General features: G+C 39.2%; 1 protein-coding gene across 1 annotated transcript in view; it reads right to left on the bottom strand.

Moving 5' to 3' along the window:
* The window catches only part of DNAH6 (dynein axonemal heavy chain 6), a 299,735-nt gene that overhangs the window by 98,990 nt on the left and 174,923 nt on the right, over window positions 1–25,822 (bottom strand). The window contains exons 34-42 of the mRNA XM_012774259.3: window positions 21,393–21,948; window positions 20,425–20,547; window positions 15,855–16,037; window positions 15,152–15,295; window positions 14,146–14,367; window positions 13,153–13,300; window positions 11,169–11,326; window positions 6,348–6,479; window positions 1,553–1,724 (exon numbers count right to left, since the gene is read on the bottom strand). Of these exons, the coding sequence (XP_012629713.3) occupies window positions 1,553–1,724; window positions 6,348–6,479; window positions 11,169–11,326; window positions 13,153–13,300; window positions 14,146–14,367; window positions 15,152–15,295; window positions 15,855–16,037; window positions 20,425–20,547; window positions 21,393–21,948 (1,838 nt within the window). The remainder of the gene's footprint in view (window positions 1–1,552; window positions 1,725–6,347; window positions 6,480–11,168; window positions 11,327–13,152; window positions 13,301–14,145; window positions 14,368–15,151; window positions 15,296–15,854; window positions 16,038–20,424; window positions 20,548–21,392; window positions 21,949–25,822) is intronic.

Here is a 25,822-nt window from a genome sequence, read left to right as displayed (position 1 = left end):
GCAGAGGAGCCCGGGTCCAGATCATGCAGAGACTCAGACATAGGGCAGGAGCAGGGGAAGCAGCCTCAGGAGGGTCTGAACAGGGGACGCCTCTGGCTGCTGTGCAGAAGGCAGAACTGGGTTCAAAGTGGTGTAAACAGACAGGCTAGAATCAGGAGATTAGACAGAGGCTCTTACTGCTAGGAATCTTGGTGAGAGGTGATGGTAGTTCGGGCTAGAGTGGTAGTGGATGGAGGGGTGAGAAGTGGTTAGATTTTGGATATATTTTGAAAGCAGAGGCATCTGTTTATGGATTGAGTGAGGGTTATCAAGGTTTGTGGCCAGAGCAAGTAATGATAGTCCCCTCTAGGGCAGGGGTACATATGGCCAGGGTTGGAGGGATAAAGCAAGAATCCAGCTTGGACATGCCAAGTTTAAGAAGCCCAGCTGGATGTCTGAGGGAGGACATTGGAAAGGGAGTTTGATGTGCAAATCAGACACATAGCAGAGAGGCTGAAGCTGGAGGTAGGTATTCAAATGCCATCTCTGAATAGATGGTACATAACACCATAGGATCGACTGAGATCACTGAGGAAGCAGGTGTAGATAAAAAAAGAGGAGTAAAGGCAGAGCCCTGTGGCCCCAACATTCTGAGGTAGTGAAGAGGAGGAGCAGCCATCAAAACAGACCGGGCGGCAGCAGCCAGTGAGGAGGGATCCCAGGAGAGTGTGTATCCTGGAACACTGGAGACAGGAAGGAGGGGCGAGTTGTGCAAACACTGCTGAGAGACTAGGGCACGGCTGAGAGCTGACCAATGGGTCTGACGAGATGGAGAGGTCAACTCAGGAAGAGCAGTTGAGTGCAGTGCTGGGTAGAAAACTTTGATTGGTATACATTAAAGGGAGAAATAGAAGAGAGATCATTCTTTAAGAAGTCTTTCTCTTTTTTTTGTGTGTGTGTGTGTGTTTTTAGAGATGAGGTCTCACTCTGTTGCCCAGAGTGGAGTGGAGTGGCATAATCATAGTTCACTGCAGCCTTGAACTCTTGGGCTCAAGAAATCCTCACTCTTCAGCCTCCCAAAGTGCTGGGATTATAGATTTGAGTCACTGCACTTGGCCCTGTAATGGGTCTTTCTACAAAGAGCAGAGAAGTGGGAATTACAAGAGCAAAATCCTTGCATAGGCAGAAGGGGATGGGACTCAGTGCCAGAGGGAATATTGGCACACGTTAGGCTCAGGGGCAGCTCAGCCCAGGGACTGAAGATGCAGGTTGTCTGGTAAATTTAGAAGATGAGGCAGCTCTGCTCCAATTTGCCTCTTCTTCTTCTTCTTCTTTTTTTTTTTTTGTTTAGCGAAAGGACATCTGCTGGGAGTGAGAAATGGGAGACGGTGTCATAAGTTTCGAAAAAGTTATGAAGTAGCCTGTGGTGGGGTGGAGGGTGACTTGAACAGGGACTGGTGACTGGATTTCCAGGCGAGTTGCAGACACCTCACATACAATTCCACGAGAGGTTTGGGGGCCAGTGGAAAAGAAGGGAGAGTGCATATCAGAGAATGAGGATTCAATACACTACCTTGCACACATTTGGATAAGTCCCTCAAGTTAAAGACATAATGGGACTTGGCTGGTGTTGGCAGGAGATCGACACTCATCCTGTTATAAATCTCAACTGCGGCTTCTACAATGTTTGGGGCAGTCTGCTTTACAGCTGGTGGGAAATCATACAGGAAGCCATTTAAGATAGCCTAGAATCAGAAACATAATATAAGAGTGTTAGATTTTTTTTTAAAATCAAATATTTATCTTGCAACTACTCTAGAGCTGAAACTTTTTCTAATAATAAGTACAAAGCGAAATTCCAACACAAAGACAACTGGGTATTAAAGCTCTTCTATTCATTTTAGAATACGTTCTCAAAATGGGGTCACTCCTGTCTTCTGTGATTGTTGGTGATGTCTGAGCAGCATTCATACTTGACTAGTGAATTTACCATGAACCTACTCTCAAAAAATTTAGATTTATGCCTGCAGTGGGTCAGAGGGTCTTCATGGAGGGCACACACTTATCTGGAAATGAACTGAACTGTCTCTCTGACTTTTATGGGTGAATGAACAATAATCCCATAGCCTTGTTGGCATAGGCTTTCATCTTCATGCATATTTTAAGTGCAATTTACTCGTAAGGATGAACTTCCTCACCCCTCTGCTTCCCAGTCTCAATAACCAGCCCTACTCTCCTCTGCTCAGATCAAGAGCTTGGAATTCTCTTTCGACACCTCACGTTCCCTGTCCCGCACAATCAATTTTGAATACATTTATTGGATCTGTCTACTTCCCTCTATTTCCCCCACCCTACCCCATTCTGGCTCCCTGCTCATTTTCTTTTTTTTTGTTTTGAGACAGAGTCTCACTCTGTTGCCTGGGCCAGAATGCTGCGGCTTCAGCCTAGCTCACAGCAACCTCAAAACTCCTGGACTCAAGTGATCCTCCTGCCTCAGCCTCCCAAGTAGCTGGGACTACAGGCATGCGCTACCATGCCTGGATAATTTTTTCTATATATTTTTAGTTGGCCAATTAATTTCTTTCTATTTTTAGTAGAGACGGGGTCTCACTCTTGCTCAGGCTGGTTTCGAACTCCTGACCTTGAGCAATCCTCCCTCCTCGGCCTCCCAGAGTGCTAGGATTACAGGCATGAGCCACCATGCCTGGCCCCTGCTCATTTTCTTCTGGCCTTCTTCCCTTCCTCCTTCACTCAGTGGCCTCTTCACTTGCACTCTTGTTTCTCTTCTGTTACCTGTACTCATGCAAGTCAGGTCTAGCTTCCCAGAGGTCCACCCCTCTCCAGCCTCCTCACCTCCCTGCTCCCTCCCCGTTTCACACTGGGTCCCAGCCACACTGGCCTGGATGCCTGCTCCTCCCTCCTTCAGGCTTCTGAACATGCTGCTCCTTCTCCCAATGCCCACCCAAACAGCTCTGGTTCTCCATTTGGCAGACATTTTCTCGTCTTTCATTTTTTTAGGTTACATGTCATCTATCCAGAGAGGCCTTCCCAGACCACTCAATATAAAACAAGTCCTCCATTAGTCTCCCTGATCTTCTCATACATAACTTACCACAATGTATTTAGTAGCTAGCCCCATGCCCAGAGGCTTGGAAAAATCATTATAGTTTTTTAAATAGATAAATTCTTGTCACTATCAACCCTGGAGTTACTCATGGGAGAAGGCACCAGAATGCATATCAATACTTGCAAGGTCATCTTTTTGACTTCAGATTTGGGGATCATATATGAGATCTTCTGAAATAATCCATGTATTCATATTTGTTTTCAGTGGGCCTCCTGTTAAACATTAGCTCCAGCAGCTTATGAGGACTATATGCTTTTTTGAGGCACTCCCTCTCTTGGGCCCACAACATGACTCTGACATACTGCACATGGTCTTTATTTTAGTAGGACCATACCAAACCCAATCTTCAAATTTGATGAAAATCTGTCCAGCTGTATGTGTGTGATGGAGAACAGAGACACTGAAATCTTTATTTTTTTATATATAAAATAGGTATATATACACACATTACATAGATGAAAAAAAGTTCCAGCCTCTCTATTCTCCATCACACAAATGCAAATACAGTTTCTAACATATATATTGGTAACTGTGTTCATATATCTATATATCTCATTCATCTGTTTATGATTTGTCTCTATGGTGGAAGGTCCATGAAGACAGGTTTGGTATCTGTCTTGCTCAAAATGATACACCAATGTCTGGCATATGGAAGGTGCTCAACAGATATTTGTTTAAAGAATAAATTAGGGGCTCCTAAATTGGCATTCATGAATTAAAATTAGCATGTCATCATAGAGTTTACTGAGGACCATGGCTTGGTATTCTACCTACAGGTCTGGCTTACATGACATGTTTGGCAACGTTGCAAAGTTCCTGCTAAGAATATGCACACATGATAGAGCCAGAATTCTTGCAGTTTGGGGGAAGGATGCTTTGGCAGGAGGATATTATCAGTATTTTATGGAGTTGATCATTGTTTTCAATTACTGCTGTTATATCTTTCTAACTGGAAATTTAATTTAGTTACATCATCAATTTAATTTGTTGAGTGCTATTCAGTTTCCCCTTAGAGTATACAGTGATACATATTTTGGCACATAAATTCCAGTAAGTAAACACGCAGGTGTATATGAATTGTGGTTCAAGGAAGAGTCACTTATAACATACATATTCCAAATCTGTGCAAACTGTGACCCATCATTAGCGGTGCACTCCCTGTATGTATATGCTGTTTAACTAATTTGCAACAGACTATGAAATAGAGTACAGTGATATGACTGATCGTTTTAAAATTACTAGGTAGTTAAAAACATTACATGTATATATATAAAATATTATATATAAACATTATATATTCTTGTATATATATATATATATAAAATATATACATGGACTATTTGGGTCCTCAGGCTTCTTTTATACAGAATAAGTAAATCAATTTATATATGTTGCTAACAACAAATTTACTTTGACTTATTGATTTTGCTTTTCTTCATTTATTGGTTATTCCCAGGTTCTTTCTCCTAAGATCTGAGATCCAGGGGGCTAGAGCAAGTCCTTTTTTTCTACAGCTAGAATATCCTGCCCATCTGGTAATGAGGGAAATATGCTTTCCCACCTGGATCTAGTTTGACCCGTAGCCCCTGGCATCTTTAAGTTTTGCTGCATTTTATTTCCGTTTCCATCCATAGCTAGTGTGTTGAGTTACAGTGGGAAGAAGCAGCTCACGGGCTGTCTTCAGCTATGATGTGCTTGCTGGATGATGTTCCCATGAGTGACACACTCCCGTGGATGTGACAATCCCATAGAAGATTGAGGGCCAGGGACAATTTCTTTCCTAGGAGGCCAGACCCTACCTTTTCCTTCCCACCCAGGGAAGCATTTTGAAATGACTAAGAATGACATTTTTTTGTAGGGATAACCCTAAATTTGCTTTAACTTGTTAAAAAATGAAATAATTTGCAAATTTGGTAAGGTATGTTTGAATAATGTGGCTGGGAATCATTCACTTTGAACTCCAAAATAAAAACACAAAGGTTCTCAAAAATAGTGTGTGCTGGGGCTTATGAAATCCTTCTAATGGCTGTGGTGGCCCTGGTTACCTGCCTCATGTCTTGTTCTATACTTTGGTGCTTAATTATGGGAGAGATGCTCTCATGCCTTCATATGCTATAAAATACTCTCCAAAAGTTTTTCAAAATGTGGCAGTTTTTATATATCATTTGGTATTAGCTACAGAACAACTTCTTTAGAAGCTAATATAGGAATTGCTTCAAATTTATTAAGAATAATTTCCCATGCATGGATGTAAGCTATTTCTATATGAATAGAAAACCCCTTTTCATGTACTAGAGGCTGTGTATGTGCTGGCTCTGTCTCTCTCTCTAGTGGGGCTCCATTGGAGGAAGAGGCTCATACTGGTAAAGGCTCACTTAATCCCCACTTCACTGGGCAGTTACTGACAAAGTCACCTTCAGATCAGTCACCTGAATAGTCTTATTCTTCCTGTAGGCCTACTTTTCTATTTCCTGCCTCTGTGACTGCATTCACCCAAGTACCTTCTGCTCCCAAGATCTCTTCCTTCCTGTGAATTCCCATTCTCCCTTAAGACTCAGCTCACTATCTTCTCTAAGCAGCTCTTGCTGGTTGGTTGTGGCAGGCTGTAGTCATGCTGCTTCATGTCCTGTCATCATTCTATTCAAAATAATGTCTCTCATATTTATCGAACATTCTGTGGAACACTCACAGGGCAGGAGCCATTATTTCCCCCATTTAAAAGATGAGGGAGTGGCCACTTAGGGATGTTAGTACAGGTGGAAGAAATATGGGTTATTGTTCTTTGTGGTGGTAGCCAAGGTGATGAGTTCTGTTTTATATGTCGAGCTTGAGCTCCCTGTGGTATCTCTTTGGTGTCTGGTGGCAAGTGGACATATGCACATGGCAGTCAGGTATGAGATGAGCACAGAGGAGTGGACTGGGTAGTGTTCAGACCTGCTAAAAGCAATGTGCAGGGTGCAGAGTAGGGGGCAAGGACCTAAGGCACAGCCTTCTTTAAAAACAGGGGTTATGTTTGCACAACCATTCTGCATGCCTAAAACTATTTCTGAGACCACAAACACAGAAGGCAGTGATGCAGATGCCTGGCAGTTACTCTCCAGGTACTCATGTTTACCTACTTTCTGCCCAGGAAAGAGATGATGGGCTCCCTAGAAACCCAACAGACGGCTTTGACTGTGGGAGCTTTGGAAAAAATGTGTTTTCTTTTTTCCCTTTTGCTTAAGTTTAAATCCACACTCACCTGAAAAATCTGTTTCAGACTGTGCTCCGAGGGCATAGGGAGACACAGCATGCTGAAGTGTCGGATGAAGCGGGGGGTCACAGGGTTGCGGCCACCTCCTGGAGGTGCACATGCCGATACGATGGTTACATCCTGCGTGGGGAGAATCATCCATCAGGTCACCCAGCAGAGAAAGAAATGAGACTTGCCCATCCCAACGGCAGGATTGAAAACCAACAATTTTTTTGATGACCTACCCACATGGCAGCATTACATTAAATTTTTTGTGCACATTAAATGACTTAATTCTCATAATCACCCTAAGAGATCACTGTCATTTTATAGATAAAAAAAGTCTATTTTATAGATATCTATTTTATAGATAAAAAAAGTCAAGGCCCTGGATGGTTAAGTAAGTTGCTCAAGGTCACTCAGCAAATGCATCCACTTTGTATAAATACCTTTATATAAAAACTTGATCTTAAAAACTTTGTATTTGAAGTTAAAATATAGTCATTCTTTCACAAAATACTAAGTATGGTTGATGCTCATTATTCGTGGTAGTTATGTTCAGTGAAGTTGACCGGGACACTTAATTAGTAAATACTGAACCATCGCTCCTAGAGGACCTACAGGGGCAGGTTCCTATGAGCCTCTGGTCATGACATTTTTCTCAACTGAACAATATGTAACCTTGTTTTATGTGTGTAAAGTAAGTAAAATAAGTAAAACACCTTATTTCATATTGTTGATTCATCAATATTAAACTCATGGCCAATAGCACTATAACACACGCTTATCAAAAAGCTTATGAAACTCATATATTTTTTCTGTTAGGTACATTACATCCTTTTTGTGCTGAGGAACAGTATATAGCACCTCAGCACTACATTTGGGCCATTTAAAATGGCAAAATCACCAACAGAAAGCATGAAATGTGAAAAATGTGCCATGAAGTAGACCATGAGAAGGGGACTTGTTTGCAGTATGAGAGCTGAAACAGGAAGGCGAAGTGCTGCCTTGTTCGGCCTCAGCTGAAAAGTATGTGTTCGGTGGCTAGAAGTTTTTGCCACTCTCTGCATGTCTATGAATGACTGACAGAAAGAGCTATGAGCTTTGATTTTTCAGTTACAAATAGATTCTGTGAGTAGGATACAGAATCCACAAATAGTAAGGATCTTCTCACAAGGTAGCAGGCATGGTGTTGGGCTCTTGTGAGTAAAATGGAGAGAAAAAGCAGCCTTTCTCAGCCTTGATATAGCTTAAAAATAAATATGTAATACAAACCACAGTAAGGTCTTTGGAGGAAAAGGATATAATGCTGAGGCAATGCTTGATGGGGAACCTAACTTAGTCTGTGGGGTGGAGAAGATTGGACCAAGGGAGTGGCATCTGCATTGGTGAGCTGGAGACTGGTGGGGGTTAAACAGAAGAAAAGGCCATGGAGGGGAGGGAGGGATGGGGCTGATGCATTTCAGACAAAGGGAACAGCATGTGCAAATTCCTTTGTTGGGAGGGGAAGAATACTAAAACCAAGGAAAGGCACTGATGGTCTTAAGCAAGGGGTTGGCAGCATCAGAGCCACATTTTGGAAAGGCCACACTGGCTGTTCATAGACAGGGAACATTCTACAGGTATGTGGAGCCCAGTTAATGGTGGCAATTTCAGTATCCCAGGAGAGAGGGGGCTTGCTCTCTGATAATGGCCATAAAATGAAGAGAAACAGGTGTTTATAGAAATATTTATAGTAATTAGCTTATATGTTAGATGAAAATTCTAAAATTTGGAAAAGTCAATGAAAAAAAAATAGCAAGCTATTTCTTTTGGAAGTTGATCATCAGTTTTATGGGGGGCCCGGTAAAGTAGGTGAATGGTGTTTTTGGGCTGTGTCTCCCTTCATCGTGGTCTCAGATTTATAGTACCAAGGCTTGAGGTGGGCAGGTTCCTGTCTCTATGTGAATCAGTTCCAACAAATAACAGCCTACTGTGTGCAAGGTATTAAGCTGGGCAGGGCCCACAAAGGTGAGGAGATGGAGATCAGGAGCTCAGAGTCTGAGATGGAGGAATAAGGCACAAGATGGGGACCCCAGCAGCTCTGATTCTAGATACAATGTGACATTCACGGCAGGAACAAACACTATATTCCATGTGAGTTAAGGAGGAGATCACATTGGGAATGGAGGTTCCAGGAAAGACCTCGTGATTGAGGCAATTTGGAGATGAGACTTGAAGGAGGACTTGAAGGAAGATCCCACAGGAAAAGCTGGAGAGAAAGGCCCTTCCAGGTAGAGGACACCTTCACAAAGGTGCAGGGGTGGGGAAATGAATGTGTCCAGCAGACAGCAAGCCTTCTGCTTCAGTGAGACAGTGGGGCTTATGCAGGGTCTCTTGGATCAGAGGAGCCATTTAAGGCCAAATGTGGGAGCCCCTGAGTGCCAGGGAGAGGAATTTCCATGTGATTTATTTGCCACTGGACACTAGACACTGGGGTGAGGGCCGGCCTGGTGAGGGGTGGTGTTCATTCTCTGCCCACCCCCATCCCCATGGCACTGAGTCAGGGAAATTCTAGACCTGCAAATGGCACATAATATTCTCTCCTCCCTGGGTTGTTGGAAAGATAAGGTGAGATAAACTCATTTGGAAAGTTAAAGAAAAGCCTTATGCAAAAGACTGCTTTGTTTATAAGGTGGCCTAATTATATTCTATTTTTAGGAAAGATTTTCCTGTCTAATACTGACCCTAAATACAGTCTGGAAGAAGAAAGCTGCTGACCACTGCCCAGGAACTGAACATGGGTTTATTTTCTGTCCCAGGCTCCCTGTACATGTGACCAAGAGACTCCTTTCTTGGGACCTGTTACGTGGGCCCCATCAGTTCTCACCTCTGTGTGGCTTGAACTATCTCTTCAATCTCCATTTTCTCCTCTACCACTTACACTTGTTTTATATAAAGATATAAAGAATCTTCATATCTTATTTAAATTCTCTACTTGACTTCATGCAATCGCTGCGTTTCATCTGTTACTTTCCATGGTGAGTCCCCCTTCCTCGGCTCATGTGCTTACCAGAATGTGAGTTCCACCTGGACAGAGATTTTACACAGTCTCACTCACTCTAGTAACTCCAGGACCTAGAACAGTGCCTGGTACAGAATACATGCTCAATAAATATTTGTTGAATGAGTGAATGAGCTTCTCACCCACTCTTGCAGTTTAAACTGTTGGACACTATATTTATTATGTTGCATTAAATACTCAATACAGTTAAAGTCTAAAACAACCAGTTTTTTTCCGGCTTCTAACTACAACCAACATGCTGAATTTTTTATTTTCCTTTTAATATTGCGTATTTCTGTCCGTCCTCTCTCCAGAGCTCCCAATTAAGAGGCCAACAGCTTGATAGAAAGAGCTCTACTCGGATCTACCAAGGCACCCGAGCTTAGCCAGGGGATAGGGAGGAATCTTAGCTGAAACCACAGATTCAGGATCCAAATGGCTTGGGGTCTAATCCCAGTTCTGTCACTTACTAGTAGTGTGACCTTAGATCTGTCACATAACTTGCACTCTGAGCCTCTGCTTCATCTGTAAAAAGGGGATAATAACACTATCCATCTCATAGGCTGGGAGGGTTAAATAAGCTAGAAGTGGGGGCCACTTAAAGCAGTGCCTGGTGCGATTATTGGTATTTGTTCTTATTGTGAGCAAACTAAACATGCCTCCCTTCCTGTCTAGGATGGTGGTTTTGCTTGTCCGGAACAGAAATGGAGCAGACAGCCTAGGTTCTCCTATCTCCCTCAGACTCCACAGCCCACCAATCCTACTGATCTGCCTCCTGCACCCTTCTGGTTACACATGCTACCACATGAGGCTGGCCCTCATCCCTTCTCCTCTCAGCTACTGCTGTGGCCTCTGGTCTTGCCTCCTTTCTGGCCCAGGCCGCCCCTGCACCAAGGGGATCTTCCCATCACATTTCCTTCAGAAGCTCCCCACCACTTACAGGATAAACCCAGGTTCTTCATCGTGGGACCACAGCCCTCTGGGATGTGACCTCTGTACCTCCTGCTGCTTTGGTATTCACATTTCACACCACTGTGGTACTTTATATTCCTGCTTCTGAGATGTAAAACGCTCTCTTTCTCTGGTTTGGCATGCCCTGGCTTCATAATCCAGCTCTGACATTGCCTCTGGGAAGGCTTCTCCCATCCTCAACCCAGCCCCATACCGACTCTCTCCTGTCTAGCCCCACTCATCACCCTGCATTATCAATGTCTGTGCACCCTCTGAAGAGCAGCTCTCTGGGAGGCCAGAACATCTCACTTGTCCGTGAATCTCCTGAATGAAAAGAACTCAATATGGCTGAATGAATTGAATTACACGAAACAACACTGAGGCTGTATGTTATGGGCTGAATTGTGTCCCCTACCCCCATGTCATATGTTGAAGTCCTGACTCCAGTGCCTCAGAATCTGACTGATATTTGGAGATAGGGTCTTTAAAGAGGTGATTAAGCTAAAACAAGGTCCTTAAGGGTGAGCCCCAATTTGACATGACTAGTGTCCTTATAAGAAGAGATTAGAACACAGACAGACACAGAAGGATGCCTACATAAAGACAGGGGGAGAAGACGGCCACTAAATGCCAAGGAGAGAGGCCCCAGAAGAAACCAACCCTGCTGACATGTTCATCTTGGATGTTTAGCTTTCAGAATTATGAGAAAATAAATTTCTGTTGTTTAAGCCCACCCAGTCTGTGGTAATCTGTTATGGCAGTTCTAATAAACAATACACCGTATTTCCTTAGTCTTTAAATTTAAACACATCAATTAATTTAAAACCTAAAGTTACCTGGATTTCCTTCCAAAAGAGTTTGTTTCTGTCATAAAATCCACCAAAATCTTGATACTGTCGAAGTAATTCAATTGGAGGCTGAGAGCCATAGCGATCTAGTCTGGGCATGTTTAGATCATCCACAAAAATCACAACTCTTTTGTTTCCTGGTGCTCCTGGGGAAACAAAATGAATTTAATTTAAGAATTATGACTTGCCCTTAGAAAATGTAAGACTGAGGTATGGCTTTGGACTCAATGACGCCCTGTAGGTCATAATGAGTTCAGCTCTTCTCTCATGAGTGAGGAGGGCTCCAGCACAGTCCCACCCAGAGGAGAAGAGACTTGCCTCTGGTCCCATCCAGGACCCTGCCAGGAGACATGGGCCTGGCCAGGACATCCATGTTGTCATGGAAGGTGGCCTCTCACCCTCTCTCTCAGAGCATATGACGATGGCAGTTCTCAAGTGAGGTCTGGACCTTTCTCCATCCCAGCCACACCTGCTGCCCTCACCAACTGTGTGACCAGGCATGGCTGAGGAAGGTCATTTTCTTTCCATGGTAGGAAGAGAAAGAATGTCAAAGGTTCCCTTCATAAATGCCATCACACCATCCTCACTGGGAAGATAGGGTTAGTTTATTCTACAGCACCCCAACCATGTGAGAGGGAAATTCAGTAGAGGGGAGCTGCACAAAACCACATTTATCTTGGAGAAAATCAAGGTACACACTCATCAGAAATAAAGAATGGTTGACAGCAGGGAAAAGAGACCTGATGGGCAAATGGCCATATCAATGTGGTTGGGATTAATTGTAGGAGGTGATTCCAAGGTCACAGAGGTAAACAGTGCTCCACTCCATCCTCTGGCCCCTGGAAGCCAAGTAGTAGGTCAGCAGGCAGGGAAGGGAACTGAAGGAATCATTTATAGAGATCTGGGATGCCTACCAGAAAACAGACTGGCATCTGTTGCCCTGCGCTTACCTGAGCAGGAAAGAGGGAACAGAGAGAGGAGGCAGTGAAGCAGCTGGCAGCACCTCTGTTTGGCACAACAGGGCCTCCTGGATGGTGAGCAGCATGGAAGGCAGCTGAGCCCCAGCCCTGGCTGGTGCCCCATCCAGGCAGCTGCAGATAAATCACTGGAGGATAGGACTGAGTAGGGGCTGAGACCCTGATTCAGAGAACCTTTCAATGGGGAGGCTGATGCTTGACTTGCAAACAGTTCTAATGGGAGTCCCTTGCTCTTGAAAGCCTGCCTCACAGACAGCATGGACAGTCATCCAGCGCCAGCCAGAGACACAGGGACCACCCACAGACAGGCCCATCTAAATGCCAGTTAGGGAGAAGACACACTCCTCCTTTCCTTCTTCCCCTCCCATCCCAACCCACCACAACCTCCTACAGGGAGTGCAGGGAGGAGTAGAGAGCACCCCCCCCACCTCCAGCACCTGGGACCACCAACCTGGCTGACAACAGGGGAAAGGAAGAACTTCAAATTGGGTTTGGGATTGATGCTTTAATTGGCTCAGACTCAAAATATCAGAAGATGCCTAGAAAGTTATGCTATTTATCTAAGCAGTTAATAAGGGAGGGTGAGGGAGATATCATAATACCTGGTTGAAAGTGCTGACGGAAGAAAAACCAAAAATTGTCATTCTTAATTCCCACAGACAACTCAATGTGCCAGATATAAAGAGGTTAGTTAGATTTAAATAAGGAAAATCAGTGTAGGTTGGAAGAACGTGGGTAGAGAGAGAGAGAACCCTGGAGAGGCAGAGATTGAAGATGTTCTGAGTTGAATGTGATGATAGAAATTAATGACTTGCTTGTTAAAAGTAAGATATCTAGATGTGCAGCACAGGGAAAAATGCCATAAACAGAATCACCTTTACAAATAAATTAAACAAAGAAAATATCCTGTTGTCATTTTATTATATGTACTGTTCATGTGATTTGTCAGTTTAATGAATAATTTTTGTGGGACAAACTAAAGTGATGATTCTTACCTAGAATGTTTTTTCTTTTTCTCTCCAGTTTTGATTCAATGATCTCTTGTGTTCTTGAAGATGAAGTTTGAGCAGAAAAATTTAGATAAACAGGGACGTAACCAGCTGATTCTTGAATTTTATTTAGCAATCCCTTTGCAATCACAGACTTTAAATTAAAAAAGAAGTTAATTGACTTCACATTCAATATAATTTCCTTCAATTGTCTATATCAGTAATAATTCAGTACAGTAGATAAGAAATAAGATAAAAAGAGAAAGGTTAAAGCCAGATTGAAATGTCTACTTTTTTCTTAATGGTGATTTCATTTTGTTATATTTATCAAAACCAAAGAAATATTCTAATCGGCTCTATCTCAGCGAAACGTTTTATTTTAGTTTCATAGCCAAGTCCATCTTACTTACTCTCCAAGCCAATTTGATAGCAAGAGGCACAGAAAGATCCAAATTTCTTTTAGAAATAATTTAGAGGGGAAACAATGAATCCTGTTATGTGAAGTCCTCCAAATCCAAGAAGCCCAAACAGCTGGTATTTCCTCCTCTATTCTACTTTTTTCCAAAACATTTAAATGATACCATTGCTGTGTCAGCAATAAGTAAATAGGCAGGAGTGGACAGGCCGATTTTTATTATCAATCTTTTGTGGACACAAACATCTCTGGCCAATTCCCACCCAACCAGTGTGTTGGCAATCCCAGAAATACCAAGGGATACAACATAAAAGCTTCTAAACACAAACACAAGTCTACAGGGTCCTCTGGTTTATATAACATCAATCTTAAAGATTTATTTAAAAACTGGCAAACTTTGGAGTAATTTCCAGGGACAATATAGATTGATCATAGTTACATTCTTCCTGAAAAAGTGATAAAAATTAAAAAAATTTCCTCTGAGAAATAATGTATTATTCTGGCACTGACAATTCCAAGTCCACCATTTGGAAACAAAGCCCTCATTTGGAAACAAAACTTCATGTATGATATAGTTTTCCTACCTTTCCAACTCCAGTTATTCCAGTAAACAACACTGAATGCCTTACTGCCAGTAGTTTTTCCATTAGATACCCATAGCGCACTGTGTCAGTTGTGGGGACAAGCATTTCAAAAAATGGAACATCTTGGCTGTACTTGAAGGTAGGTATGATTCGTTCCCAGGGATCCAGCCGTTTTGTGTCAAAGTCCATGTGAATGCTCCACAGATCACCAGAACTGGGAAGCTAAAGTATAAAATTAAATACCATTTCCAATAAGCAATAGGCAAGATTGACACATGGCACTAGATATATTCACATAGAAATAAAGGCAGTCAAAGAACACAAAATAGATTTGGATTTCTCTTTTCTTTGCAGAAAAGTAGTTGTCTAGGTATCTGAGGCGAATTCTTTAAACACAATCATGCTATATGATGCATGAAGAAAATCTGATATATTGATTATATTAAAACCTTATATCAGAAGTGTAAAGCACTTTTAATTTAACATTCAAAGACTCAAGTCATGCCAAATACTGTGCTTGGCACTTGGACAAGTGCTGAATGAGATTCAGCCTCTGTCTTTAATGACCTGGTAATCCAAATTGGGTACATAAGCACTTCATGAATTGCATTTAATTATCTCTCTTCAGTCTCTTTTCATCCAGAAAAGTACCTCAACTTACTTTGTCTTTCATGACATAGACACATTTGGAGAATGTAATAAACTACAGGCTCTCTAACATTCCTTATAACTCTGAGATTATAGAATATAGTCCAGTTTATTTTATAACATACTCATCAGTTTGGGTTTCAAGGTATATCCTCATGATTAGATTTAGGGTATGCATTTTTGAAAGAAATAACATAGAAACAAGGTTCCATCCTCCACAGTACCCTGCATCAGGAGGCAGGCACAAGTTTGTCTTGATATTAATGAGGTGAATTGATCATGTAGTAAAGGTGCTCTCTGAAAAGTTTCTCTACTAAGGATACTATTTTTCTTTTTGCAATTATTATTTGGTTCTTACCCTGGCATCAGGATTATCATCAAATTGTGTTCTAATAAATGTATCAAAAGAATCCCAGTAGTTTTCAGTTAAATTTCCACCCAAAGACCATAAATAACAGAATACAAAAGTCTGACATATTATACTGTTCTGTTTTGCTTGCTCCTGAAAGAATAAAGAGAAACAGATTTAATATTTTATATGTAAACATAAGAAGAATCCTAAATTTCAAAATCTAAAAACATTTCTCTTTCATTTAGATGCACACGTTTTTAAATGGGTATATTTCCTACACTTCAATGTCTCACAGAGTGGTGTTTTCTTATAGTTATACATAATCGAATACCGAGGAGAAAATGAATGGCAAGGCATGTTGAAGAAAAAAAAAGCCCAAAGCTGTCTTTCAACTGATTGTTATAACTTTGTTTATGTCTGCATGAAGGTATTTAAGCAGATTGAGAATATGTTGTATTGGGAACATGCTGTAGACTATAGGGAAATTCAAAATTGAGTAGAGGAATAAACTATAGTCACTCTAACAATTCCCTCTAACTCTGAGATTCTAGAGTTAGAATCTAATCTAACCATAGTCATTGGTTTCCTGAAAAATTAACTTGAATATAAAATGATCATATTTTAGAAAATTTGGGATTGCTTATGCTGAAAAAGTCTATATAATAATCTTATTTTCCAAGTTTCATAGCAATAATGAGACTTTTCATACCACTGTAAAGGTAAGTCCCTCTTTTCCAATTATCAAGGACTCTAACAAGCAACAAAGTGTAGTAACTTTGCTGATGTCCACTTGTGGAATTGCTTGGCCACACTTTTTATTGATAAAATTTAAACCATCATCAACATAACGTTGGAAAAGATTCAATATATATTCTTGAGTTTCCTCAGTGAGCTGAAAATGAAACAAACAAATAATATTTTATCAGGATCAGATGAAATATATAATTAAGTTTAGAAACAGGTTGGTTAACATCTGTATATTTCAATATATACCAAAGAGTATAAGCATCACAAAATATTAAACAAATTAAATTTTAAGGAAACTTCCCACAACTGGGAAGGGACACTTCGGGGAGATTATAGATAATTGTTAATGTTCTGCTTCTTGGTTTTGTAATAAGTACAGAGGTGTTATTTTAATAATTATTTCTTAAACTGCCAATAAATGCTTCATGTACTCTTCTATATCAATGATCTTTTACAATTATGAGCAACAAAAAAGAAGAAACACAGAAGACATTTTTATATCTACGTAAGGTAGAAGGAATAATTTCCAAAGATGTAAAAATGAATTCAGCCCCTCTCACCACTCTTGTTCAGCTTCATACTGGAAGTTCTAGCTAATGCGATAGGACAATGAGAAGAAATAAAAGGTATATAGATTGGGAAGGAAGAAGTAAAACTGTCTTGTTCACAAATAACATGTAGAAAATACCCCAAATCAGATAAAACAAAACAAAACAAAACAAAACTGGAACTAACAAGCAGTTATAGCAAGTTTGTGGGGTACAAAGTTAATATATACAAGTCAATATATACAAGTTGCTTTTTTATATACCAGCAATTAGCAATTGGAATTTAAAATTAAAAATACAACATAATTTACATTAGTACAAAAAATAAAATAATTATAATTCTAACAAATAGATATTAGATTTCTATAAAGAAAACTACAATACTCTGATAAAAGAAAGAAAAGAAGACCTAAATAAATGGAGAGATATACCATGTTCATGACCAGGAAGACTAAATATTGTTAAGATGTCAGTTCCTTCAGTTTCATCTACAAATTCAACACAATCTCAATCAAAATCCCAGCAAGTTATTTTGTGGATTAATGGACAAAATGATTCTAAAGTTTATATGGAAAGATAAAGGACCCAGAATAGCCAACATTACATTGAAGAAAAAGAATAAAGTAGGAGGACTGACATTATCCAACTTCAAGACTTACTACAAAGCTACAGTAATCAAGACAGTGTGAATAATGGTCAACAAACATATGAAAAATTGCTCAACATCTCTAATCATCAGGGAAATGCAAATCAAAACCATAATGAGATATCACTTATCTCCAGTGAGAATGGCCTTTATTAACAACTCCCAAAACAATAAATGTTGGCATGGATGTGGAGAGATAGGAACACTGCTACACTGCTGGTGGGACTGAAAACTAGTTCAACCTCTGTGGAAAGCAATATGGAGATATCTTAAAGCGATACAAGTAGATCTACCATTTGATCCAGCAATCCCATTACTGCGCATCTACCCCAAAGAACAAAAGTCACTCTATGAAAAAGACACCTGCACTCGAATGTTTATAGCAGCACAATACACAATTGCAAAGATGTGGAAACAACTGAAGTGCTCATCAATACATGAGAGGATTAATAAAATGTGGTATATGTATGCCATGAAGTACTATTCAGCTATACGAAACAATGGTGATATAGCACCTCTTGTATATTCCTGGATAGAGCTGGAACCCATTCTATTAAGTGAAGTATCCCAAGAATGGAAAAATAAGCACCACATGTACTCACCAGAAAATTGGTATTAACTGATCAACACCTAAGTGGACATATAGGAATAACATCTATCAGGTGCCAGGCAGGTGGGGGAGGGAGAGAATGGGTATATACATACATAATGAGTGTGATGGGCACCAAGTGGGGGATGGACATGCTTGAAGCTCTGACTTGAGGGGGGAAGGAAAGCAAGGGAAATATACATAACCTTAACATTTGTACCCCCATAATATGCTGGAAAAAATAAAAAAGGAAAAAAAAGACAGTGTGATATTGATTAAAGAACAGACAAACAGATCAATAGAACAGAATAGAGAGCTCAGAAACAGATCTACATAAATATAATCAACTGATTTTAATCAGTCCAATGGAGAAAGGATGGTCTTTTCAACAAATGGTGCTGGAAAAACTGGATATCCACATGTAAAAAAAAAAAATCTAGACACTGACCTTTTATCCTTCACAAAATTAACTCAAAATGGGTCATAGACCTAAATTTAAAACACAAAATATAAAACATTTAGAAGATAACATATGAGAACATCTTGATGACTTTAGGCTTGGCAGTGACTTTTTAGATATGATACTGAAGGCACTATCCATGAAGAAAAGAATTGATAAGCTGAATTACATTAAAATTACTAACTTCTCTGTGAAAGACATTGTTAAGAGAATAAAAGTTAAAATATTTGTATACTCTAAAGAGAAATCAGAGTATCGTTAAGAGAGTAAAAAGGCAAGTCACTGTCTGGGAGAAGATATTTGCAAAAGGCATAATCCAATAAAAGGACTTGTATCCAAAATATACAAAGAACTCTTAAAACTTAACAATAAGAAAACAAACAACCCATTTAAAAAATAGGCCTAAGACCTTCCTTAACAGACACCTCTGTTATAGATATATAGATGGCAAGCAAGCATATGAAAAGATGCTCAAACCATATATTGTTAGGGAATTGCAAATTAAAATAATAAGATACTACTATATGTCTATTAAAATGGATAAAATCCAAAACACTGACAATAGAAAGTGCTGGAAAGGATGTGAGCAACAGGAAATAGGAACTCTCCTTCATTGTTGGTGGGAATACAAAATGGTATAGCTACGTTGGAAGACAATCTGACAGGTTCTTACAAAGCTAAACATATACCATGTGATCCAGCAACCAATCTCCTGAGTATTTACCCAAATGAGTTGAAAACTATGTCTACATACAAACCTGCACACTAATGCTTATAGCAGCAACTTCATTCATAATTGCCAAAACTTGGAAGCAAACAAGATGTCTTTCAGTAGGTGAATAGATACCCGAACTGTGGTATATCCATACAATGGAATATTATTCAATGCTAGAAAAAAATGAACTCTCATTTTTCAAGCCTCAGAAAGACTAGATGTACATTAAATGCATATTGTTAAGTGAATAAAAGCTAGTCTGAAAAGGCTATATACTTTATGATTCCAATTGTATGACAGTCTGGAAAAGGCAAAACAACAGAGACAGTAAAAAAAAAAAGATCAATGGTTGCCAGGGATAAAGGGAGGGAGGAAGGAATGAATAGGTGGAGCTTAGAGAAATTTTAGAGCAGTGAAACTATTCTGCATGATACTGTAATGGTAGAAACATGACATTATGCATTTTCAAAACCCATAGATTGTATAACACAAAAAGCGAACTCTAATGTAAATTATGGACTTTAATGTATTGATATTAGTTCACCAATTTTAACAAATGTACCACATCTATGCAACTAATAATAGGGGAAACTGTGTTTGGGGGAGTTCGGGAACACGGGAACTCTCATTTCTGTTTACTTTTTCTGCAAACCTAAAACTGCTCTAAAAGTATAATAAAATCTATTAATTTAGAAAAGAAGCAACTCCAAGAAGGTTTAAAATATTAAGGTTGCCCATTATAAATTCTCAATTCTGAGAATTACAGTCTTTAATAAGGTATTCCGAGACTAGACTACAATATTGGTAAAATGTTTATGCCTAAAAATAAGGAAAACAATAGTTTTCTGATTCATCTTTGGAAAGCGAGAGGCAGAGAAGATGTCTTCCTTGGAGGATGGGATAGGGGGTGGGGAACACCTTGAAGGACTACTTGTTAGGCTAAGGTAAAGAGAAGCATCCTATTTTCGAATTGAAAGGGTACAGAGAATAATATGAAATGGAGTCGTTATGAATAATAATGCATAAGCTTTCCTTCACTTTGGGTGGAATTGCACCTCTAAGGTTAGAATGTGTCTTGGGTCTTGAACCTACAATTACTGATTTTCTTTTCTCTTTCACTCTCAGAAGTGTTAGGGGCTCCTTAAATTTAAAAAAACAAGGCAGTTAGTGTCCACATTTAAATTTTTTTTTCTTTATTGTGATTCCCTCTCATTACTCCCAAGCCTTCTGCAAAGTCTTCTTCAATGCCTCGGGCTATTCTAGCTGTGTTTTCAGGAATTCAAGGAAGTGTTTGTACTTGAGAGGAGCTGGTCTGGGGAGAAGCCAGACACAGCAGGCAGGAGGAAGAGTGAGCAGGCAGGCTGGCAGGCAGAGGTAATACATAATGAGAACAGATTTAGGGACTATATAAACATTCCAGGAGGGCTCCAGGAATTTTCAGGGAGAAGGACTAGGTAAAATGATGGGATTCCCTCAATTAAGCACAATGAGGCCGTATCCTGTTGCTGCTGTGTATTTGAGGGCAATGAGAGCCTGACAGATGGAGCTATGAGGGAATATCTGGTTGCACTTACTTTTTTAGAAATTTCATTCATCCAAGTTTTAACATAAGGCATCCATTTCAGTTCTTCAGGATCTACAAACACCATTCCACATCGGCTGACTGTAGCAGGGGAAGCAACCTTTAGATCTTGCACCTAAAGTTGCAGAAAGTTGAACAGAAAATGGTAATATGATACTTCCTTATTCCTCCAACTTCAATAGTCACACTTTTAAAATGATTCACACTTTTCAAGTTTAAGTTAATACTGAAAGGCTTTATGTAGAAGAGAGTGGAAAAGGAATAAGTAATTAGAAATGGAGAAGGAAAGTTAAATGATGCATAAAGTGAAAAAAAATGCCAGTGAGTACAGAAGGATTCTGTCAAATCCTATGGGCAGAAATAAGGGAATTTTTTTTCTTTTCTTCTTTTTGCTTTTCTCTTCTTTCCGTTTCTTTGTTGTATCTGAATGCCTAGCTTACTATTTAGCATATCATAGAAATTCAATCAGTGTTTGACTAATGAATAGAACAGGAGTAGTATCCTCCATAATGTTTTATAGCTGTATTTAGTCCACATTCCTTTTCTGATCCCTCATCAAATACTCACACCACAACAGGAAAATATATTCATATTGAATATAACATTTTTTTTTTTTACTTACAAAGCATTTCAAATTATGTAGTCATACACACACACACACACACACACACATACACACACACACACACACACACACATCTCTCCCCAAGGGAAAGCAAGTACTGGGGAAGCCAGAATTTATTGTATTTCCTGTTTACAGAGACAGAAACATTTGAGAAATTTTGATTGTAAGGATTAACAACCTGTTACAAAAAGATAATTTAATAAATATTTAGGAAGTGGACAAAACACTATGGTAGGCATTACAGATAGTAAATGATACATCAGCATGAGAAAAAATTTAATGATGGTATGGCAATTTGAAAAATTATTTCACTCCACAGTAAGGCATATACTTACCTCAAAAAGCATGTGAATTTGAGGTGTGAGTTTAATCCTCTCACTGTTAGCCAGGCAAAGCATCTTGTTATCATCCAATACCGTATTCATATTTTCAATCCAAAGTGCATCCACTGGCCCATCACTGATGATCCATTTATGGTCTTCTGAAGTGTCATTCACAGCTGCTCGGACACTTAGTGCCATCAAACCATCTTTCCATTCCAAGGTTATGTTATTAACTTCACCATATAACTCACCCATTGTAATTGATTTAGGATTGAGAACATATGTTTTAACTGCTTGGTAAAAGGGATTGTCTAAACCAAGTGTTTGTAAATTCCCTAAAGTTTCTGCTAGTATTCGGTAAACTGTGGTCTTGCCACCTCCTGTTGGCCCAACCAACATAACACCGTGCCTTACTAGCATAGTCTCATAGAACTGTATTACTTTTTTAACCATACATATCTCAGGCTGAAGATTTTGTCCATTCATAACATCCACAATTGTTGACTGCAAAATACCATAATCATGTTCTGGAATTTGGACTCCAGGAAAAAGGTCAGATATGATTCCACTGATGAAACAAAAATAAAATCAATTAGTAACCATTGGTCATTGACACTTTCCCATATTAGTTACAATTAATTGATTAGGTATTATGAGTCTCATTTTTTCTCATTTATCTCCTTTTCTTCTGAACATGTACAGTATTAGTTTGTCCTATGTGCTATACGGGAATCTATCATTTCTCTGATACTTTGTATGATTTTGTTTCTTGTTCAGTAAACTAATGTTCTTAAGTATATTAGGAACTTCTTGGGAATAAGAAATATCTCTTATGTTTCTGTATTGCCCATAGTACATGGCATAGTACCAAGTATATAGAAGGTGATGAATTTGTAAGTTTATTTTAAAAATTATATTTATATCTCAACTTTTCCTAAAAGAACTTACATATACTTATACCTGTATGTGGATATTCAGAAAAACAAGATGGAAATATAAATATAAATTAGTAGTAGACAAAAAAGGGAGTAAGGGAAAAGTTGACTGTTTCTGTAGGAAACACTTAATATGGGATGTTTCTATGGAAAATAAGAAGCTAAATCCTTACCTCGCATTATACACACAAATACATTTGAGATATAGTAAAGACCTTGCATAAAATGGCAAAAGTACTAGATGAATGTATAAGAGATGAATTTTGCAACATTGTGGTAAGGAGGTCTTTCTAAGAAAGACAGGGAATAAATCTACAACTGTAAAAAAATGTTGATAGGGTGAAAAAAGAAAACAAACAGGCAAAAACCCAATCATCTGTGAAATAAAAGGCTTTACGCATAAACTTAAAGGGTACGCACTTTCATGGTGGGTGCAGGGTGCACCACTTGGAGACTGGACACACTTGAAGCTCTGGCAGAGCGGGGTGGGGATGGGGGCCAGGGGCAAGATATGTAACCCTAACAATATTTGTACCCACAGAATTTGAGATAAAAAAGAGAAATACTTCCAATATTTGTATCAGATAAAGGTTATGAGTTCTTATAAATTAATAAGTAAAAGAATACAATAGGAACATACTCTAAGAAGAATAAATATGCATGATTAAGAACACAGGAAAATGATACTCAAGGACACTAATCATTAAAGAAATGCAAATTAAAATAAGCTACTACATTTGGTCTCTTTTTAAAACATTTAGAGGGAAATAGGCACCCTTATAAAACCATTTATATAATTGTAAAAGGATAAAACATCTTTGGAGGACAACTTGATAGAATATTTAAATCAAACATGTGCAAATACTATGACCCAGGAAACTTGCTTCCGGGAATCTTCCTTGTAGAAATATCACAAGTGTGCAAAGATATATGTATGAAAATGTTCATCATTGGAATAGAAAATAATTGGGAGAAATCTATATGTTCATATATAGGACCTTTCACATTAAAGTAGTTCTATAGGTTTATTATGTCTCAAAGTATCAATTTTATAATAGCAATCTAGCAGCAGTAAAAAAAGTTAGATTCATGAATATATACTAGCATGAAAAAAGATGCTCATGATATATTACTAATTTCACACATTGATTGCCACACTAGAAAAAAATTTTTCCCTTGGGGCCATGGTGTCTTATTATGAAAACAGAATAAAATTTCGAAAACAAAATGATCTTTTCTAATTAAATGAAAAATTTATTATTTTTTATTGTTTTCTGTACATGAGTTATATACAACTTGAAGAATAGTTTTTGCAACTCCCAAGGTGAAGAGACCTGTGAGTTACATATGCCTCATGAGGCTCTGGGCTCAAAACTAGCAACAGTTAAATGCAACTCACATGGCAGATAATGTGTTTAAAAGTAACAATTGTAAAAAGAAATGTATTAAAGATAATATAAAAAAAGTATCAACCAATTTGTCTCTTGAGTAAGATGGAGTAGACTTACTTTTCCCTATTCCTCCCATTAAGTGCAACTAAAGCCCCTATATATTATGTGTAAAACAAATATAAAAAGATTCTTATATTTGGTGGAGAGAAGGCAGACTAGTTAGGTACCCTAAGACCCAAGCAATGACATGGTGGCAAGTCCCTGGTTTCTTTTTGCCTTTTGCATCCTGGCAATTCAGAAATTATAATGGGCACAGAAAGAAAAGAAAAGAAAAGAGAAAAGAAGAAAAGAAAAGAAAAGAAAAGAAAGGAAAAGCCCCATCAAAAAGTTACTCTTTCTAGACAAAGGAACTGGAAAGGGGCAGTCCAGCAAGACAGGAAACTTTTAGGCTATAACTTCTCCACTCCAGTGAAACATCATAGAAAAAAAACTGTGGTCTTTACTCCCGCCCACACCAGCAGAGGCTAAGTGGAGAGCCTAGACTTCCACCCTAGCCAGGTTGTAATGAGTCTCCCCAACTGCCTCTCCTCATTCCCTCATGGTGTCAGAGAAGGCCAAGTAGAGATCCTGGACTTTCATCCTCACTGGGAGGTAATGATGTCCCTATGGTGTTAGTGGAGACCATATGGGAAGCCTGAGGACTTCCAACCCCACTCAGGAGTAATGACAGACCCCTCCCTCTCTATGATGAGGTGTGGTCAGAGGAAGCGGAGTAGGGTTGGGACTTTTATCATTGCCCAATGGTCGTAAGCCTGCCTTCCCCTGTGGTATCAGTGGAGGTCACAGGGGGAGCAGAAATGAGCTGTTCTCAGCCTCCTATCCAGGATGTTATCAGTGGAGGACTAGTTGGGATCTGGAGCTCCCACTCCTACACAGCAGTAATGAGGAGTACCTCTTTGCCCCCATCAAGTGTCAATGGAAGGCAATTGGGGAACCTGGACTCCTATCCCCACCTGACAGTAAAAATGTTGCATTCCTAACTTCTCCTGCTCATGTGGCATCAGAAAAAGCCAGCTAACACAAGTTTAAATGAGATCCAGAATCTTATAACATAAAACCCAAAAGAAGGTTTCAATAAAAAATTAATCATCGTTTCAAAAACCAGGAAGATCTCAAAATGAATGAAAAGACAATCAATAGATGCCAACACTGAGAAAATAGCGATGGTAAAATTATCTGACAAATGTTTTAAAACAGCCATTACAAAGTGCCATTACAAACACATTAGAAACAAAGGAAAAAACAGAAGTCTTAGCCAAAAAAGAAAAAAGAATACATAAAACACCAAATGGAAATTTTAGAATTGAAAAATACAATAGCAACAACAAGAACAAAATCAATAGATGGGCTCAACAGCAGAATGGAAGGGATGGAGGAAAGAACTGGTAAACTGGAAAATAGAATAATACAAATTCCTCAGTTTGAACAAGAAAGAGAAATTTGTCTGAGAAAAGAAATGAGCAGACCCTTAGGGATCTGTGGAACTATAACAAAAGATCTAATATTTGTGTCATCAGAGTCTCAGATGGTGAGGAAAGACAAAAGGGCTAAAAAAGTACTCAAGGAAATAATGGCTGAAAACTTCACAAATTTGCCAAAAGGCATGGAGCTACAGATTTAAGAAGATGAGAAAACCCCAAGCAGGATAAATCCAAAGAAATCTATGTGAAGATACAACACAGTCAAACTGCTAAAAACTGGAGACAAAGAAAAAATCTTAAAAGCAGCTAGAAAAAATTGACACTTCACCGATAGGGGGAAACATTCATAAAATAACAGCAGAGTTCTTAACAGACTGTGGAGGCTGGTAGGAAGTGGTGCAACAGTTTTCAAGTGCTGAGAGAACTGTCACCTCAGAATCCTATAGCCAGTGAAAATATTTCTCTGGAATGAAGGGAAATCAAGGCACTCTCAGATAAAGGAAAACTCAGAGAAGTTGTTGCCAGCAGATCAACAGTGAAGAATGGCTAAAAGGGGGCATTAGAAAGGAAGAAAAAACATGATAAAGAAAAATATGTGCTTCTATTATGAGCACAGTATTATCATTCATTGAGAA

This window comes from Microcebus murinus, chromosome 3 (assembly GCF_040939455.1).
Source record: "Microcebus murinus isolate Inina chromosome 3, M.murinus_Inina_mat1.0, whole genome shotgun sequence".
NCBI lineage: Eukaryota > Metazoa > Chordata > Mammalia > Primates > Cheirogaleidae > Microcebus > Microcebus murinus.
Note: the sequence above shows the minus strand (reverse complement) of the source record. Positions and strands in the feature narration are given on the sequence as shown.